We start from the raw sequence: 18,520 nt of genomic DNA, 5'->3' as shown, positions 1-18,520 counted from the left end.
CCGAGAGACAGATGGCCTAATAGGCTCCTGTAGCCCGTTAGCCGCGTTGCGCCATCCACCATCCATATTTATTTCATGCTCCTCTATCTCACTATGAACTGCTCCACAGAAGAGGAACGGTTGGTGGGCTATTATGGGATAGGAGTCAGTGGTAGGAACGTGGTCGTGATCTGTTCGTTTACGTTGGCAGTACAGTTATACATTTTTTTATTTCAATATTAGAGATTTCAGCATTATATTTATACTACATGTTAACTATATTTTAACATCTCTGGTGTTTTCAGTATCCTCACTGACTGCATCTCTACATCAAAGGTGTAAGTTGCCCGCTTTAACAGGTGCAAACAAAACTAACAAGAGACTGAGCGAGATGTCAATCAAATGTGGTCGATAAGCACCCACAGTCCCGAGGAGAGGTCTAATCAGGCAGAAGAGGAGAAAACACCTGTGTGGATGAATATAAAGTAACTCAAAATGAGCACCAGTCTTCCACTCAAGTCAGTTACCTGTGTTATACATGACTGTATTACACAAGACATTGTTTCATTTTCTGCATTTGTTGAAACATGTATTACTCTCTATCTATAGAATACATATGCTTCATAAATGGCATCTTGCTGTGAGGAGTGTGTGTTTCTTTATGCATTTGATTAGAGGGAAAATTAGAATATTTCTCATTAAAGAGGCTTTACTGCGACTCCATCGGAGACAGTGGAGGAAATTGGCATGTTAAACTGCTTATAGGAACGTTTGAAAACATATAAACACATGAAAGCACATATAAAAGAAAAAAAAAAATTCTGTATCTCTGGTATGGATTTTGGCATTTTTTGTAACACATGCACAAAACACACACACACACACACACACACACACACACACACACACACACACACACACACACCACAAGGAGGTCTCTGCCAGCTCCTTGCAGGCCTGCCAGCAGAGTGACCATGTAAAACTGGCGTTTGGTGACATTTCCAACATGACATTTGTCTGTGGGACCATCTGTGAAGGCCAACTGGCCTGTGTCAACAACAAAACACCCAGTTGCCTACCTACAACATACGTATCATATCTTATCAAATGTATATAATAGATACATTTAATATCACAACTTTTGGTTTCTCAAGGAATCTAATTTTGGTTGGTTTTTTGTTGATATGTTTTTGGTCCTTTATTAAATGAAATATAGGACATTTGCATTTATGTACCTCTATGATTTTATTTTAATTGACATACCATATGTCCCAGGCATTAAACTTGCCAAGCTTGCCAGCTACAATGTTAGCCAGCCATAAAGTTAGCCATGTAGCCTCTAGGGGCTAGCTTATACTGGTTGTTAATCTGAATAAAAAATACACAAAAGTTACATCCATACATTAGCTAGCTAATGTTAGCTTGGAATATATATTTACCAGCTTGTTCTTGGTGATTATAACACATATAAATGAAGACTTGGGGTTTTGTACACACTGACTAAAACACACTAAAGCAGTATTTAGCTTTTTAAAAATTTTTTTTTATTGTTCTAGGACAGAAGTTACAGGCACGAAAGAGATTTTTTACTTCGCTTACAGATTATCTTCCACCTTTCCTTATTTCTTTTGCAATATTCCGTCTTTTTCTGGTCAAAATAGTTTGCGGTTGTCTGATGAATACCTGCACCATCTTGCCCATTATACTCTGAATACTTCTTGCAGAGATGGGCAAAGGGAAATGTGGTGAACGTGTCAAGATTTCCACACCTGTCAAGAATGTCACACCTGTTTCTCTCACCGGTTATCTCCTCGTTTCTCGGCTGAGAAAAAGTTATGCCACGAACAGACAAGATATTGTCTGCGGCTAATAAAAAGTCTTGCAGTTTTTTAAACTAACATGACGGGGATACATGCCTCAAAAATAATAACTGGAGGGAGTTTGCAGTGTGACTCAATGTATATTACAGTATTCATTATGTACATGCGATCAATGTCCTTGTAGGCCCGATGAGCCTTTGCTAGTTTTTTGTGACTGTACAGGTATTGGGACTGGTTTTCCTTGGCAACAAGAGCCAGATAGCCTTTATACTTCTTGTGAAGCCTGGAAAACAAACCTTTTCAAACTCCCTGTCACAAAATGTACCTTCTTTTATAAAATCTATATATCCCCCCACCCCCACCCCCCATGTCATCTGTCTTGATGCCCCTTCCACACCGTCCTCCACCTCATCACCGACAGTGTCATCTCTCCCTCCACCCTCTTCTTCTCTCCTTTCAACACAGTCCGATGGCCCGCCCTGACAAGATACAAGCACACAAACACACACACAGCCGTCCCCCCACCAGCCCGCGGTGACCTTTACATGCCAGATCATGTGGCTAATTGAATCAAAATGATCCAGTTGCAAATGGGGAGGGATGATATCTAATTTGACCCACGGCTGTACCACACTGTTCTTCGTTTATGGCTGGAAAAGAAAAAAAAAAGAGAGGGAAAAAGGTGGATAAAGAAGAGGAAAGACAGTTTTGAAAGAAAACCCAGCAGTGTGTATGTATCCATCCATTTATCTATCTACGTGATCTATACGCCCATCCATCGCTTTATCTGTTGGCAGACACTCAGACACAACTCATAGGGGCAGAAAGACGAGCAGGCCAGACACAGCACCTGACACTTCTTTGGTTCCTGTGAGATGTATTATTGACAAACACATCTCTCATCACATGGGCTTCTCTGACAGGCCTGAGTGTGTGTGAGGGCGGGGGGGGGGGTTATTCCTATAACAACCAGAGAGTCCAGAGAGAGTGGGTCTGACATACGAGTTCAAATCAACCTGCTGTAAAAAGTAGTGATAGGTGTGTGACTGTGTGCATGTACCCACATACCTGTCATGGGGCATATTCTGCACTTTTCACGACTTAACATATGTCTGCTGTTACATAAGATCCTCTGATGCGCTGCGGGGGACAAGCCCGACTGGTCCTGCAGCTTTTCATCAATAATCGCATAAAGCAGCCACGCTGCTTGGTAGGTGGCCAGTTAGCTACATATTGCACTGTTTTTAGCCATACTTGTGACGTCGCTCTATGGATTTTTTGAGAAATTTCCTATTAGATGGATTGCTATTGCTGCCATGTAGACTGGGCTGCTGAGCACACAGCAATAAATGATCGATGTTTGATAAAATTTTGATTGAGAATGACTGAGAGCTGCGCATGACTTTATAGGACGTGACTTGACAAAATCCAAACATGCTTGTATATGTCAACGCATATCAGCATTATGCAGTATAAGCATTGGAGAATGTTTTTTTACAGAGTGGCTGCATGTTTTTAGTTCCCTAAATAATATACTGGAACCGTATGTTCAGGCCGAGAGCGCAAGAGTGAAGAAAGAATGGATTGGATTGCTGATTTGCATGCTATGGTGCTAGTTAGCATGCAAATCCCTCCTAATTACACAATATATATATTATGGACTTCACTTCGCCAACTCATCTGGAATACCTACAATGTCACACACCTTTGTCAATGCATTGTTGTTTTTTTGTTTGTTTTTTTAATTTAAGTCGTGGGACACGTTGTAGAGGATGGGGAAACCTAACGCTGCAGTTTTTCCAAAATCTCTTCCGTTGTGCTTGGGAGCAAATATTTGATGGGAACAGTTGTGTTTTCTAGAGAAATTTTCCGATTGGTTGATGTCGAACCGCATCATAGCTCATTAGTTAATTAGTTAACGTGTTATTTGTCGCCCACGCTGCTCAAGACGCACCGCCAACCAGCACGCTGCTGTTCGCCGCCAGGAGATGCCAACTCACATAGAAAAAGGATTAAGGCAAGGGAAGTCTATCAGAAGAGATGAAAGCCAAAAAAGGAGCTAAAGCATAGACCCAACTTATATACAGAAAATCACATCAGCTCATTATTTGTGTTTGATAAACATTAGTTTGGGTAGTGCAGGTGTCTGTGGGCTCAGCCAATCTATCTCAGACTGGATGTTGGCCACGGCCGTGGGTCCTCGCCACGGTATCCAGCTGTTGTGTGTTTTAGGGGAATATCACCATTGAACCCAGAGTTTGGATGAAGTTCATCTGAAGACGTCTGTATAAATGCGATTTGACAGCACACTGCCGCCACTGAGAAAACACATTTGCATCCAAGTGTCTGATCTGGACGTGTGAGCAAGTAAGCTACTGAACAAGCAGTGACCTTTGTTTGAGAAGATGTCCGCGCCATCCTCGAAAAAACCTCTGTGCCTCACTGATCATCGCGTACGTGGAATGTAGGAATACGTTTTGGAAGAGTAACCCCCGATCTGCTTCAACGGAGATTAAATTTCCATTCGGCAGAGTGCAAAGTGCGCCTCCCGAGCTGTACGTCAGCCGCGTTAAGTGAACGGAACAAAGACAGGATCTCAGTGGGATACAGCATGATGAGCGACTACCGGATTCACAGCACTCCCATGTAAAGTGGCCCCGGCTCCATCACACCACTGCTCCATTTGACAGACTCTCTGTCACAATCTTCTCTCTCTGACAGTCCGCCAGCCCCTTCGTAACCCCCTCTTCCTTTCTGCGCACCTGAGCCCCAATTAAAAACATGTGACCTCCGCACAGGGAAAGATGGAGAGTAAAACATGTAGCGAAGCTTTGACTGAAAAAATACATTTCCAATCGATTAAATTACATAATAATGTTGGGCTGAGAAAACGACATATCCTCTCAGTTACCTGTAAGTGCATTTGACAGACTGGGATTTTATCTATAGAAATACTTGTCAGGGGCAGCAATGATCTCCCTGTGTGAGTCAGCTCCGACAAGGCAGATCTGTGGCAAATCTCTTAACTAACTAGATAAAACGGTTTGTTAGATCGTCAAGGTTTTATTGGTCGAGCTGCCTGATCGATTACAACTTCAGCTGATCGTTTGCCCTTGTTCCCTTGCTGAGGAACGCGGCCTCGCTACGGCTCCATCTGAGCATATTTGACGCAAAAAAAAAAGAAAAATCCGTGAACTCCATCAATCCGTTCCTGTCAAGGACTGTTAGAGCAGAGTGACAGACAAAATGTGCCGCTCTAGTTTGGTTTGCATTTTTTATATCTTTGCCAGTCTGCCAGCTTCTCTCACTGCCCTTTTTCTTTCTTTTCTCTGTGCCAGCCCGGTGGTTTTAATCAGGGAAAGCAGCTGGGGACAGGGAGAGTGGAGCTTGTCTCTAAGCCTGGCTGATTTACTGGCTCCCCAGGCCTCCTTTATATCTCACTGGCTAATAGGGCTGGCCTGGCAGCTCCGCATGGGAACAAAAAGACAGGTAGTAGACAGACAGGCTGGCAAAATATACCGAGGTAAGAGGCGCACACACAGGATGAGTGACATCAGTGCTGGAAAAAAAGAAACAGACAGGTGTTGATAAAGACTAAAAGATACAACACAGGCGTGAATGGAAGAAATCCTCATGGAGAAAGTCCACTACGTTATGCTAGAAGACAGACAAGCATAGAGAATTGAGATATCAATTTTGAAGACTAGATTAATTTTTTTTTTTATATCTTTACATTATGTTCATCAGTGAATGGGGACCATTGTCATGGTAACAGCCGAGGCCTCTCCCTTCCCCTCTTTCCCTGTGCCTGGTTTCTATGTGTTGTGTTTCTTTCCTCTCCCATTAACCAGGGACGCTCAGTGTCCAAAATCATTAGCTTTTTATTACTCACCATATAAGGAATCGCAGAACATCAAGAGTGTGTGAAGAATCTGAGAATGTGTCAGATGGCAAAATATCAGCCAGTGCTCAACTTAAAACTGACTTTGGACTCTTGCTGCCAGTTTAATTTTCTCAGTTCAAGCCAAATGTTGTCCTAAATATTTCATATTCTTGTAGTTTTACAGCACATTCTTCACACTGAACAAATGTTAATTAGTATGTAGAGTAAAGTTCCTGCTCTGTACACCTGTGGGTCGTTCCCTCGTCAGCCCTGACCTGCTGTCTGCCTCCCACAGCTGCACCTTGTTGCCCATTAGTGTCCTGGCTCAGTTGTAATGTTGCCTGAGTTGTACTACAGGATTTGCTGTTCCTTGTATTCTTGGCTGTTTGTAGATTTCTTTCTCTGCTGCTTCCATCAGTCTGTACTGATTATACCCTCATCTGGGAGGAAAGTCTCTTCCAATTGTACCTGCCTAGCCTCTGCTGTCCGCATCTTTATTCAGATTCTGACACTTCACATTAAAACCACGGATATTCTGTCTAAATGATGGTTTGGAAATAACTTATTCACATCAGTTAGATCTGGAATTAACATATCCTGGATTATTGGATAGACCAAGCAAAGTGTTTTGTCCTTAATGCCAACATCCATTGTCAAACTACACATTTGATTTTCACTCATCTTCCCTGACTAGATCTCTCCTCACGCCGAAGTCATGTCATATTGGATGAATGAGAAAGATGGGAAGGATTCCCATGATTACGACTTGCGAGTCTCCGTGCCACACGGCAACTCAGGACATTTATAATTCTTCCCTGAGTTGTCCTGTGAGAGCTAAAAAATACGGCACATTAACAATATAAAACTATATCCACTGAATCTTCATTGCTTTCATTACATTGATTGACAGACTGCGGCTGACACGAGGCATCCGCTGTATATTGGAGCTTACAGAGAGATAAGTTTCCCAGGAGTAATCACCACTTGAAAGTTGATATTTATTTCATATTTGAACTCTGTAATTCAGATAACTCAGCGCTGTGTGGGCTTGTAAAGTCTGTACTTGTTTGACATTTCCCTCTCACTCTCCTGTTCATTGTGTTGCACCTGTTAGGACAGGACAATTTCCAAATCTATTGTTGTTTCTAGCACCGTTTGTTAGTATAATAGCTTCTGCATTAACCTTAACCTGCTCACCTTCAATCTGAGGGAGAGCTAATCAGCCAGAATAACTACAAACACCTGTGTAGGTGGGCAGCGTCTTTAACAACTGTTGTTGCCGTGACTGACAGTGAGGCTGGTATCGTTTTCACCTTGTGTGTGTGTGTGTGTGTGTGTGTGTGTGTGTGTGTGTGTGACAGTCAGTCAGTCATGAAACAGGTGTGTAGTTGAGATTTAAATGAAGGCTGAGCATAAAGATGGGTGTGGTCCGAGAAAAGCCCCTAGAAGTAGATAAGGGGCCAGTGGATCCCACTCTATGCCTCTGGACCACATTCATCTCAAGTCCCGGATCACTGTATCCCACTCTCAATCATTCCTGTCCACTTGAGAACATTAGGTGCAACTACAGACCATGCTGCGATGGGATCACACTGCTAGTCGAATTTGCATGAGCTGGATAAAACGTTTTAGATCACACCAAACAAACAGCAAACAACTCAAACTGGGAGATTGTTGTTAGAGAATTGATTGTCAGCAGGGTGAGGTCTCTAATGTCACTTCTGCAGGATGTATTTATCACCAAAGAAAGCCTCAGTGGGTAGTTTTCCGAATGAAAGGGCAATCAGATTTCAATTTGTAGACCAGAGACACATTTTAATGCCAGGTATAAACATAACATAATCTTGGCACCATCTTGATCGAAGATGTGTTAATACTCAGTGTAAATGGGTCACTGCTGACACAGATAAACTAGCAGGCATACTCTTTACAGACAGACTGGAAGACTGGCAGGTACACAAGTCAGAGAGACAGAGAGGTGCATCGGGACAGAGCTGTGACAGATTTAGTTTGTCCCCTCTGCTGTTCACACTGTCAGCTACAGGAGATGAAGATGAATATACAGTAGGAGAGACAGACAGTCAATAGTCAGACGTGACAGTGAGACAGATAACAAGATCTGTGACGGATCCAGAGCTGAATTTCTCAGGATACACACGGCCATACCTTTAGTCTCACATACACACACTCACCCACGTGAGCGCATGTATGTCACACAGGTGCACATGCTCAGTCGCCCAAGTCCATAGTGCCAAATGAAATCACACATGCATGCAGACACGCACAAAAACACGCGCACACTTATCCTATTACTCTCACCTCCGCCAGGTTGCTAAGCAACAGCACATAGCCACAGATTGTTTACAGAGCCTGTAATATAGTTTATCTCAGAGGGGAGGTGAGACAGAGACAGATGACACAATCTCCTCGGAGGGAAAGATAAAAAGAATAAAAGAGGAAAGGTGGCCCGTCCCTTCACAGGCAAGTGGGCAGTAATGCAATGAGGCTACTGCTCCCTGTTGTACGCTGTGTTGTGGAAGATGAAAGAAATGTTTTGTGATTTAATACTGTGCTGCTAAACCGAATACATCTGTCTAGATCCCTCTTGTGTTCAATGGGAAGACAGGTGACACGCGGATTCAGTGTCATGTATCATCATTGTTTTGATTAACCCTGAAAATGGAGGAAATAAAAAAGAAAAAAAAACACACACACACAAACTCCTTTTTCAATGGCAACATGATCCAGTAACACTGGAGGCTCTTCACTTTAATCTATGATGGAGCACACAGCTTCAACAGGCACATTTCTCCCAATTTCAGTCAGGAAAATACATTTTATATATTTATTAAATGTGTTGAATTATGTTATATTAGATAAATATTGAAAAATGTAATGGCTGCTCAAGATGTTGGTAGTTGGTTGTGTTGTTAACTACTGAAAATACAAACAATTCGAGGCCATAAAAGGAAAAGAATGATTTTTTATTTTCATTTCACCACTGCTTCTGCTACTACTACTACTACAATTGAACCCCATTTGACCAGCCCTGACCGCTGTGAGGGCAGTCCAGGCAGTCCACACCACACACTTGACCTTTGCGTAGTGCATGTGCAAAAGCCACGGGTGGGTGTTCCTCAGAGCTCACACAGCGACAACATCATCATGGATAAACCTCCTGAATCGCAGTCTGAGGAAGAATCACCATGGCCATAGGCAGCTAGTGCAGTGAACAAGCTGCCATGTTTTACAATTAACTCAACCGAGTATTTTCTGTTGCCAAGCAACTTTTTTGTATTATGTTTTGTTATGATTTCATATCACTTTTTTCTTTTTTACAAAGTAGTTTAAACAACTTCTTTTTGTAGTTAAAATAAACCTGATTTCTCTCTAGTGTATTTTTGCTGAAGTTCAACTCCTTCCGGTATAAATTGGTAGTTTGCAAAGTTGTGCTTTCAAAGCTTCCCCAGCACAGTGCCCAGGATAAAAACCAAAAAGTTAAGTTATATGACTGAAGAGCAGTGTAAACTGTCTCAAACAATATAAACAAAAATGTGAACTAACAACCTCTTTCACAGAAATGAGGGTGTTCACCAGTGTTGTAGTTTAAGGAGCTATTTGTAAGTTTTGCTATTGCTACATAGCAAACATTAGCATTAACAGCTGTTTACTTACCAGTCTAGAAGAAACACTGGGAGTTGAGCATGAAGCTTAATGCCTTACTCACCAAGAGCTGTGTCCAGTGGTGGAAAGCAACACCAATGTTAATGTCTCTATCACGTCTTTTCTTCTACTGAAGTTAGCATGCTAACCAGTTAGCCAATCTGCCCTGAACATGTAGTGCTGCTCAGTGGGCGTATTATAACCAAGTCTCTTGTATATGCAGCTATGGCTGAAGCAAGAAACCACGTTCGGCGGGAGAGAAAACTTACCCGTTAAAGACTGAACAGAGTATGGACAAACAAAGTTGTTCATTTTCTACAGGTCACAAAACAATCAAGTTGTTTTTAACTAAGTCAACTGCACTGACCAGTAGTGTATCTGTAGTTGTAAAGACTTTGCTGTGTTTTCTTTGTTCTAAATAAAAGTGGAAAAATGTGTGTTGAACTTTAATAATTTAATTTAAGCTCTCACTTCACAATAAGACAATATTATTTAGATGACAAACCTGATACTGTGTAACTTTTTTTCAAGACATGTCTATGGATAAAAGAAGGAAATCAACATGAAATAGAATTGATGGAGATGAAGCAGGAGAAAGGTTTATTAATGAATGTGAGGTACATTTATGGAAATCATTGCAGACTGTAATTGCTTTTGTTACTCAGGATATGCATGAGTTATTTTTTAGTTATTCTTTCACAAAATCGTTACCACAGCCTTCTGGGTGCAGCAGACTAAAATGTAATTTTTAGACATCAACTAAAACTAATTGTCTGAATGGACTTGAATCATAGACAACTATGCACAATTCAAAACTACAAATATTAACTATCCTTGGACCATTATACACTATTTCACGCTGACCATTGAAGACTCTATACAGATTTCTATATGGTCTGTTGTCACGGGCCAACCTGGAGAATAATTTCGGACATATAGTGCACGACTGAGCTAAAACTGTGGCGGACAGTTTGACTCACATGACGGTGTTGATTCCTGAAAGCTGCTGGAACATTTGAAGACCACAGCCAACCAGGAGGGCCCGCCGAGTCGGGGGGTAGGTCAGCATCCGCCAGATCACCGGGCCATCTGGAGGCACAAGCAGAGGCACGGCAGAAATTAATTTCAACCTCAGCGGGTCTTCACTGTGAAGCATGCACTGGCTTTAACAGAGTTTAATTCCAAAATCAGCTACCCACCGTAAGAACAGCAAGACCCCGACTGCTACAAAAGTCAGGCTGGCTTGAGTATAACAACTGATTTCTTTCAGCAAAGCTAACAAGCTACCGGCTGTACATTAATATTTATCGCACAGACACAAGAGTCGTACCGATTTTCTAATCTAAGTCTTGGCAAGAAATGTTTTCATATTTCCAAAGTACACACTCGTTTTGTCACGTCTGTTAGCTGATAAATCCCCGTATTCATAATATATTAATGATTTGGGCATCAGGTTAGCATAATGAGCGCTAATACTGGAAGACCCACAGAAGGTTCAATCCTCTGTGACAGTAACCATCTGCCTCACTGAAGTTTTAACAGGATGCTGATGCTTTGTTAGCTCCAGGGTTGCTGTTGTGTTGCTGACTCTGACCTCTGATCTCCCTGTGGTGCTGGAAAAGTGCAAAAACAAAACGTCTCTCTTGAGGATCAGCATAACACAGTAGCTGCTTCCCCCCCCCCTCCTTTTTCAGATGGTGGATATCTCTGTTTGGGATGAAACAAGTATTTGACGTGGGCTTTGGTCTTGCCGAGTCCCACTTGGCTCAGCTACAGAGCCAGACTGTGATCTCACACACACACTCACACGCACACACACACACACACACACACACACACACACACACACACACACACACACACACACACACACACACACACACACAAACACACACACACGAGCGGTTCCACTGGGAGGAGAAGTCTTAATAGGATGAGAGACAGGCATGGAGCTGTCGGATAAAGAGGGAAGCACGCGGAGTGCAGAGAGATCAGACAAACAAGCCTGAATACACACACAAAGAAACACACAGGTAATGCCAGGGCACACAAGAACATGCAAACATATCATAAACGAGGATGGCATGAGCCCGCAAATATGAGATGACACACACACACAGGCTGGTTATTTGGGAGCAGCTGTGCGTGGGAGGACTCTGGACCAGTGGACGCCTCCTTTAGCTGTTTGACGAGCAGACCAGACTCCGCAAAAGGGGGCCCCTGCTGACACACAAACACACTTCAGCCTTCCTTTTGATGGCCGCCTGTCAGACTTCGAGGCACATTTTCATCTTTGATTCCTTTTAGTTCTGAAATGCTGAAAGAGGCTTTTTAACTTTCATCCTTTTGATGAAAAGAGAGGCAATTTGCACAGCACACTCTGACGCAATCAAAAACAACTTTAAGACTTTTATAGATTTTTATAAAATCTTGCATTTAGCCTTGATTTAAGACATTCTTTCTTGAAGTGTCCTACATAAGCACAAGCTACATTTGCTGCACATAGGCAGGCTTTGCAATCATTTTCTAAGGGCTCATGTTGAGATGCATCGTTCGTGTTTAGCATTATCAGGTTTTGTGTAACTAAGTTTTAGCAGGAGTAGTGCTGTCACCTTGTATGTGTACCAGGACGAATGACAAGTCCTATTTATCAACAAAGAACTTGTGGCATTTCTGATAACTTGAGAAAGACAAGCCTGCCACTGGTGTTACACTGTATTCTGTCACCTGTCGGATTCTGTAACCTGTAGCAGCATGAAGAAAGAGTTCACCCTCAGGTAACATTAAGTGCATTGTGCATACAAAACTTCAGCAGTTTATTTAAATAACATTCATTGAATGATAATGCAGAATTATTATTATTTTCACTGTGTTGATTTTCTACAGCTTCTGCAGCTGTAGCTCGGCCCCAGAGCATCATGGGAGGAGTCAGGACAACCCTTCAGCACAGCAGAGCGTCGATGGTTTAGGTTTGATAGTTAATTAGTTTCTATTAGTGTCAGTGTCGTGCTCATCTGGTAATTGGTACCTAAATCACAATTAAAATTACCACTTGACAGTTGAAATTTGTTTTGTTACTGCACCGAGTGAAATAAAAACAGTACATTTCTTCTTCATTCCCCACTAAACAACTTTAAATTAAAATTTAATATGTGAATTTGGAGCTGTATCTCAAATGCTATCAAACCCCATCTTAGTTTAGATTAGGTTTTTTTTAATTGATGCGTTCTTTTCCTCATATTTTGTCAGTATAATATTATGTTGACTGTTGAAAGTCAATGGTATCATTGTGCTCCTGGCTTTTTGTTGCAGTTCATTTTTCCGGCTTTGTCTGTGGGTCTTGTCCTGAGAGTCTCCAAATGCCAGTAGAAGAGTATTGTTTCTCAGTAGCCTGTGAAAGTCAAAGTTCAACACTGTCAGCAGCACAGTGATAATATACTCACTTGGCTGATTGCCAAAGTTTATCTGTACTGAGGAGCATGACTCAGCCTGTGAAAAGAGCGTCTTCAGGTCGCTTTCTAATAATTAAGAAAAATAACCCTGATGTTGTAGTGATGTCATCAGGTTAAGTAAAATGAATCCCTTAGCCTGGTTTGGTTACAAATATTTTTGGGAAAAATATTGTTTATATTGTTGATATTATATTTTTGAAAATGATAAGTTCTTTGGGCATTTTTTTATCAGAATTGTGTTCCCAATGAGCTGCTGTTTTTCTCCTGTGAGCCGTTCAAATTCAGCTTCTAAAGTCAAGGTTTAATGTGGAGCAGAGCTCTGACCTCGGACAGTGAAGAGGAAGTGATGCGTTTATGGGCTGAGCCATTTCCCTGGCTCTAACCCGGTGGAGTGAGATTGGTTGATCCCCAGAGACCAGAGCAGAGGACTCTTATCTGATTAGCCAACAGGGAAATCAGGATTCATGGGCCCAAGTCAAGAGAGTTGAGACCTGAAGTCGAGCTACATTTACTCGGGCAAACACACAGTCACATTAATCGATCATACAAACAGAAGCTCTCTTCTTCACACACAGAATCACATAAGACCAAAAACAAACAGTTTGAGTGAAGGGTCGATCATACATCACCTATACAAGCACATTAACACAAACATACATACACTACTTTCCCCCCCACACAAAAACAAGCACGTTGGCACTCACTCATTCGGTATATGTGCGGCGACACATACATGCATAAAACACACACACACACAAGCTCACAAAGACATGGCTTCATTTCCTCAGCTGAACGCAACCTAACTATAATTTAATCAGATGAGATATTGAAAAAGAAGGATGGCAATGAAAAACAAGACGGCGAGCTACCAGCAAGCCACAAGCGCAGTGATTAAGTCTCACAGCACTGCAGTAATTGCACATCAGTATTCCATATTGAAGCTTTCCAACAATATCTGCCTTATTTATTTGTCTATTTCATTTATTTTGCCCTGCAGTGCCACGATAACACAATTTTGTTCAAAATGCGAGACATATCTTGTCTTGCGACCAACTAAATACAAAACTTCATCCGACAAATTATGCATTCAGGTGTAAAGATTATGGGTAAATGCATGAATAATACAAGGAAAAATGTCATGATGTACCAGTTCCTTTGAGAGTGAAACACACAAACCTAAATGTAGACAGCCTGACACACACACACACACACACACACACACACACACACACACACACACACGAAGGTCACTACAGACTCACATGAGCTCTGTGATCGATCCTATGCCATTATGACTATAATATGGTTTGTTTGTACAGTGAGCAGGGGGAGACTGAGATGTGTTTTTAATGAGAACCAGGACCTGTCTCCCTCTTCTTCTTCTTCTTCTTCTTCTTCTCTTCCTCTTTGATATTCAATGAAGGAATCTCCTATCAGCTCGTTTCCTCAGCTACCTGCTTACGGGAAAAGCCCCAATTTAACGTGACAACCCCCACGGCCAATTATAGTGCCCACTTCCCACCGTTAGTCCTGTCAGATGTTTCTTTTTATTCACGCTTCAAACATGTGCCGCAGTTGGCTTAATGAAATATACAGGCTGGAGAGGAAGGAGCTGCAGAGGAACAAAGAGTCAGATGGCAGCTCGCTTTCTAGGAACGCTGGCAGGCATCTGTGCACTGAACTCATGTTGACTGATTACCGTATTGATTTGCAAATCTTTTGTAAATCAGTGTATTTCTATCTTTGCGTCAATACATGGTCAGTAGTATCAAGAGGAGAAGAGCAGCTGGACAATCAAGGAAACAAAGAGGCCCAGTGAGGAAGTCGATGGAAGCAAGCACAGGAGGAATTATGAAGATAGTCAGTCTGGAAAGAGGAATGCCACTGCTTTTTAAGATGGATAGGAACAGCACCTTCTATCCATCCAATCACCGCGTCCTCAGGAAGTAAGTGGCTAAAGCAGGCTTTACTTATGTAACCGAGCAGGCTGCAATCAAGGGCTGAAGTCTGAGCAGGCAATCTGCAGGCCTCTTACCTCAACCGCCACCTTCACTCTAATTATTCCTTCAACATACTTCCCCCTATTCTCTCCTTTCTCACATCTTCCTCATCAGAGCCGGATCGTGACACCTCGCACTCTACACAGTCAAGATCAGAACAGAAGGTCAGCACTAATAGAGAATAGAAATTAGGACTATCACCGCAAAGGCTGTCTGCGGAACACCTCTGCTGTTTCACTAAATGACAAAGAAATGGCTGTTTCCTAAAAGTTAATGTTACGACTAAAAAGCCAAATGGGCGGAATCTCTCTTTTAAAGCGACGCTACAGGTAAATGTTTTATGCAAAAATACCCTCATGTTAAAGAATAGTTCGACATTTACGAAATATATTATACATTTTCTTGCTAAGAGTTAAATGAGAAGACAAATACTACTCTAATGTCCATATGCTAATTAAGACACTACAGCCAGGAGGCCGTTAGCTTAGATTAGCATAAAGATGGGAAACATTTAGCACTGTCCAAAGGTTTTAAAAAGTAATACATACTTACTAACGCTTTCTAAAGGTGACGGAACAGAATTTTAAAATTTAAAAGTTGGGGATTGGGTGGGTTGGTTGCTACACTATAGCTGTGTCCCAACTCATGGGCAGATGTTTCAACAAGCCTGGCTTTTAAAATGGCTGCAAAGCTACTATTGGCTCTTCTCTTCTTGCGAGGTGAATACGAATGAGTGTTTCTCAAAATATCTAAATATTTCCTAAACTGGGGGTGAAAATTCTGTTCTGCAAGATCCTACTTGATACACTTTCAGTTTAATCATGGTGCCAGAATTATTAATATTATCATTATTTATGTGGGTATTTGGTGACTACATCTGAAATAAGAGTTTGATTAACAAAAACAGGTAGAATTTAGCGAGACTAATTAAATATGGCGGGAAGCTCTACTCGGTTGGACATGATTACGGGCGCACTGGGATAATTAAAGTCTTAGCAGAACATCTCCATATTCAAATTAGCCACTTAAGTCATTTTTACAGACTTTAGACTCTGTGCCAGTTAATATTTCGATGTCTCCTAAATTCTGTTTAATGAACTAAAGTGAGGTCATAGCAACATACTGTGTGATTTTCAAACACACAGAAGACTTCTTTTTCTTCTCTTCGTCTTCTGTTTTTTTTCACTGAAGCACTTGAGGAAGCCTTTATGTCTGTCGTCTTTGATTCTTTGGCAGCCCATAATATCCACTGGACCACCTTAACATCAAGTGTAGGCATGATACAGTCGAGAGGGTGAAGCAAATCAAATCAGCCAAAGAAGATGCTGCCAAGTACTTGTAAGAGAGGCAGGTAAGTAAGTCACCTGGAGCTGACATGTGCTTCTGGCCGTGTGCGGCCTGCTGTTTGGATATTATTATGAAGACACTATATGTGAGATGTGGATGTATCCACTTCTAATAGATGTTCAAAATCTAAAAATATTCATATTTCGTATGGAAAGCAAGAATCTTGATTGGTTCTCTGCCCAGATAATTGAGAATCACCTCTGGACCTGTAGCGTTAGTAGAAGCAGCATTTTAAAGTGGAGCTGATCAAATCTTGCCAGTATCCCAGACTCCTGTCTGCAGGTGCAGGGGAGCAGCTGTGTTTATCTAAGGGCGCTGAGGGGCCAGTGGTTGCCAGGAGCCGAACACAAGACAGACAGGTGGGTGGATGGATGGATGGATGGATGAATGGATGAATGGAGTCACTCTCACACAGGGACTGACATAGAATAATACACAGAAGTGGCAATGCAGCTTATACTAATTCAACATTATGGTAGGATAGTAGAATTTTCATTTAATAATTAGACTCAAGCAACTATTCACCAACATTTCAAATACTGGACAGATGTAGCAGGTTTGGAAAAAGCCTATTAAATGTCAGCCAAACCTTTTCTCTTGATCAGAACCTTTCAACACATCTTCATCTCTGATCACAGCTATCTGCTTCTTCATCCCTCAACTCTCCTTGATTCACTCACCTCTGATCGCTCTAAAATTACTTTGTTACTTGTTTTTTCCAGTGGAATATTCAGTCCCTCAGTGGCCACATTTCTATGTGACCTGCTTATTCCCACGATTAACTCCAAAAACTAAAGAAAGCCTGGACATGCTCCATGTACTTGGATGAAACTAATGTGGCGTGGCAAAGCTGGCAGCTCTCTGATGTTAAAAGTTTCCTTATCAGTCGGCCCCTATGATTTTAGATGTTCAAATACTCCAAATGTGGCTCTCCCTCCAAATTCTTATCACAAGCATGTATTTCTTTAACACTGAAAAAATACAACACCTTATGTTGCAGCTACAGTACACTGCAGTAGCAGACAGAGAAAAACTTAGTGTCATGCGGAGCTGCTGTCACAGCAGAAGCTGACAGTGTTTCTGAAAGATTCAGTCTCAGTGTGAGCGTCAACAAAACCAACATCTCCCCGGTTTGAAACTAATAACATCCGAGAAATCAATCAATAAAGCGCGGGAGTCGGCCTTTCAGGTTTTCCTGTCAGTCTCTCATGTCGTGTCTGTGGCCTGGTGGCACTGGACAGAGATACACAAAGGAAGAAAGAAATGGAAATAAACTGAGCCAGACAGTGTAACTTTTCCCATTTTGGTTTGAAAAACGTTGAGATGTTGCAGCCTGGTTATGAATCAGATCAAACCAGCGGAGGCACCTGAAGTTGAGAGGAGGACGCGACACAGAGGCGCATTCATTTTTAAACTCCATCTGATTTTCCAGCTGAGATTTCTATTATTCAGCGCTCAGACAAGTTTCCCTGGAGACACGGTGTCCGTCGCTAGATGAAAAGTAACACAGCAAAAGTTTAAGGATATAACTTTTTTTTTTTTTCATTTTCTGAACAGAAGCCACTTCCTGCCTCCAGATGACAGCTCAGAGAGTAAACTGTAGTGTTAAAACAAATGTTACGCAAGAATCAGATGCTGCTTTTGCCAGTTTGACCCCAAAGTGGTGGGTAGTTAGTCCTGAGGGATGAGAGTAGAAACATAATGTGTGTGTGTGTGTGTGTGTGTGTGTGTGTGTGTGTGTGTGTGTGTGTGTGTGTGTGAGAGGGAGAAAACAAGGCCTTGATTGCCTAAGGGGAAGAAATAGCAGAAATACACACACACACAGAATAAACTATGGATACATACTTTTACATTTTAGATCTTAGTATTCTACAGTAGAGATGGGCAATTTTTCTGGACACACACACACACACACACACACACACAGACACATGATAATGATCATCATCATCAGACACCATCAATGTAATCATTGTAACCATATTGTTACCATCATAAGCTTTATAATGTTTATATATTTTGCATGTTTTTGTTGATTTCTGTTGCTGTGCTCTATAATAGCTGCACAACACATGGGAAACACACTATCGAGAACTGCATTTGTACTAAATATACACACACATTGCACATTCAATTCTCATTTTTTTCACACTTCCTACTTTATCTGCCATTTGGAGATTCTTCCTTCTAAAGTCTGAGCCAACTTTTTCCTGCTGGCAGATATTCATTATCACATTTTTAAATGGTGAAACAATGTATCCCCCCCCCCCCCCCCCCACACACACACACACACACAAACACACACACACAAAGGTACCGTGTAAGGGCGTGTGAAAGAGGCTGGTTCAGTATCCATCTATCTGTGCAGGGCTGGTG

At 41.8% G+C, this 18,520-nt stretch overlaps 1 protein-coding gene across 2 annotated transcripts in view; it reads right to left on the bottom strand.

The window, feature by feature from the left end:
- LOC130163158 (proton myo-inositol cotransporter-like) overlaps positions 1-18,520 on the bottom strand; it is a 67,982-nt gene that overhangs the window by 15,299 nt on the left and 34,163 nt on the right. For both annotated transcript variants that reach the window (XM_056367067.1, XM_056367066.1), the window contains one exon: positions 10,326-10,434. In XM_056367067.1, the coding sequence (XP_056223042.1) occupies positions 10,326-10,434 (109 nt within the window). The remainder of the gene's footprint in view (positions 1-10,325; positions 10,435-18,520) is intronic.

The sequence above is a fragment of the Seriola aureovittata genome, chromosome 22 (assembly GCF_021018895.1).
Source record: "Seriola aureovittata isolate HTS-2021-v1 ecotype China chromosome 22, ASM2101889v1, whole genome shotgun sequence".
Taxonomy (NCBI): Eukaryota; Metazoa; Chordata; class Actinopteri; order Carangiformes; family Carangidae; genus Seriola; species Seriola aureovittata.
Note: the sequence above shows the minus strand (reverse complement) of the source record. Positions and strands in the feature narration are given on the sequence as shown.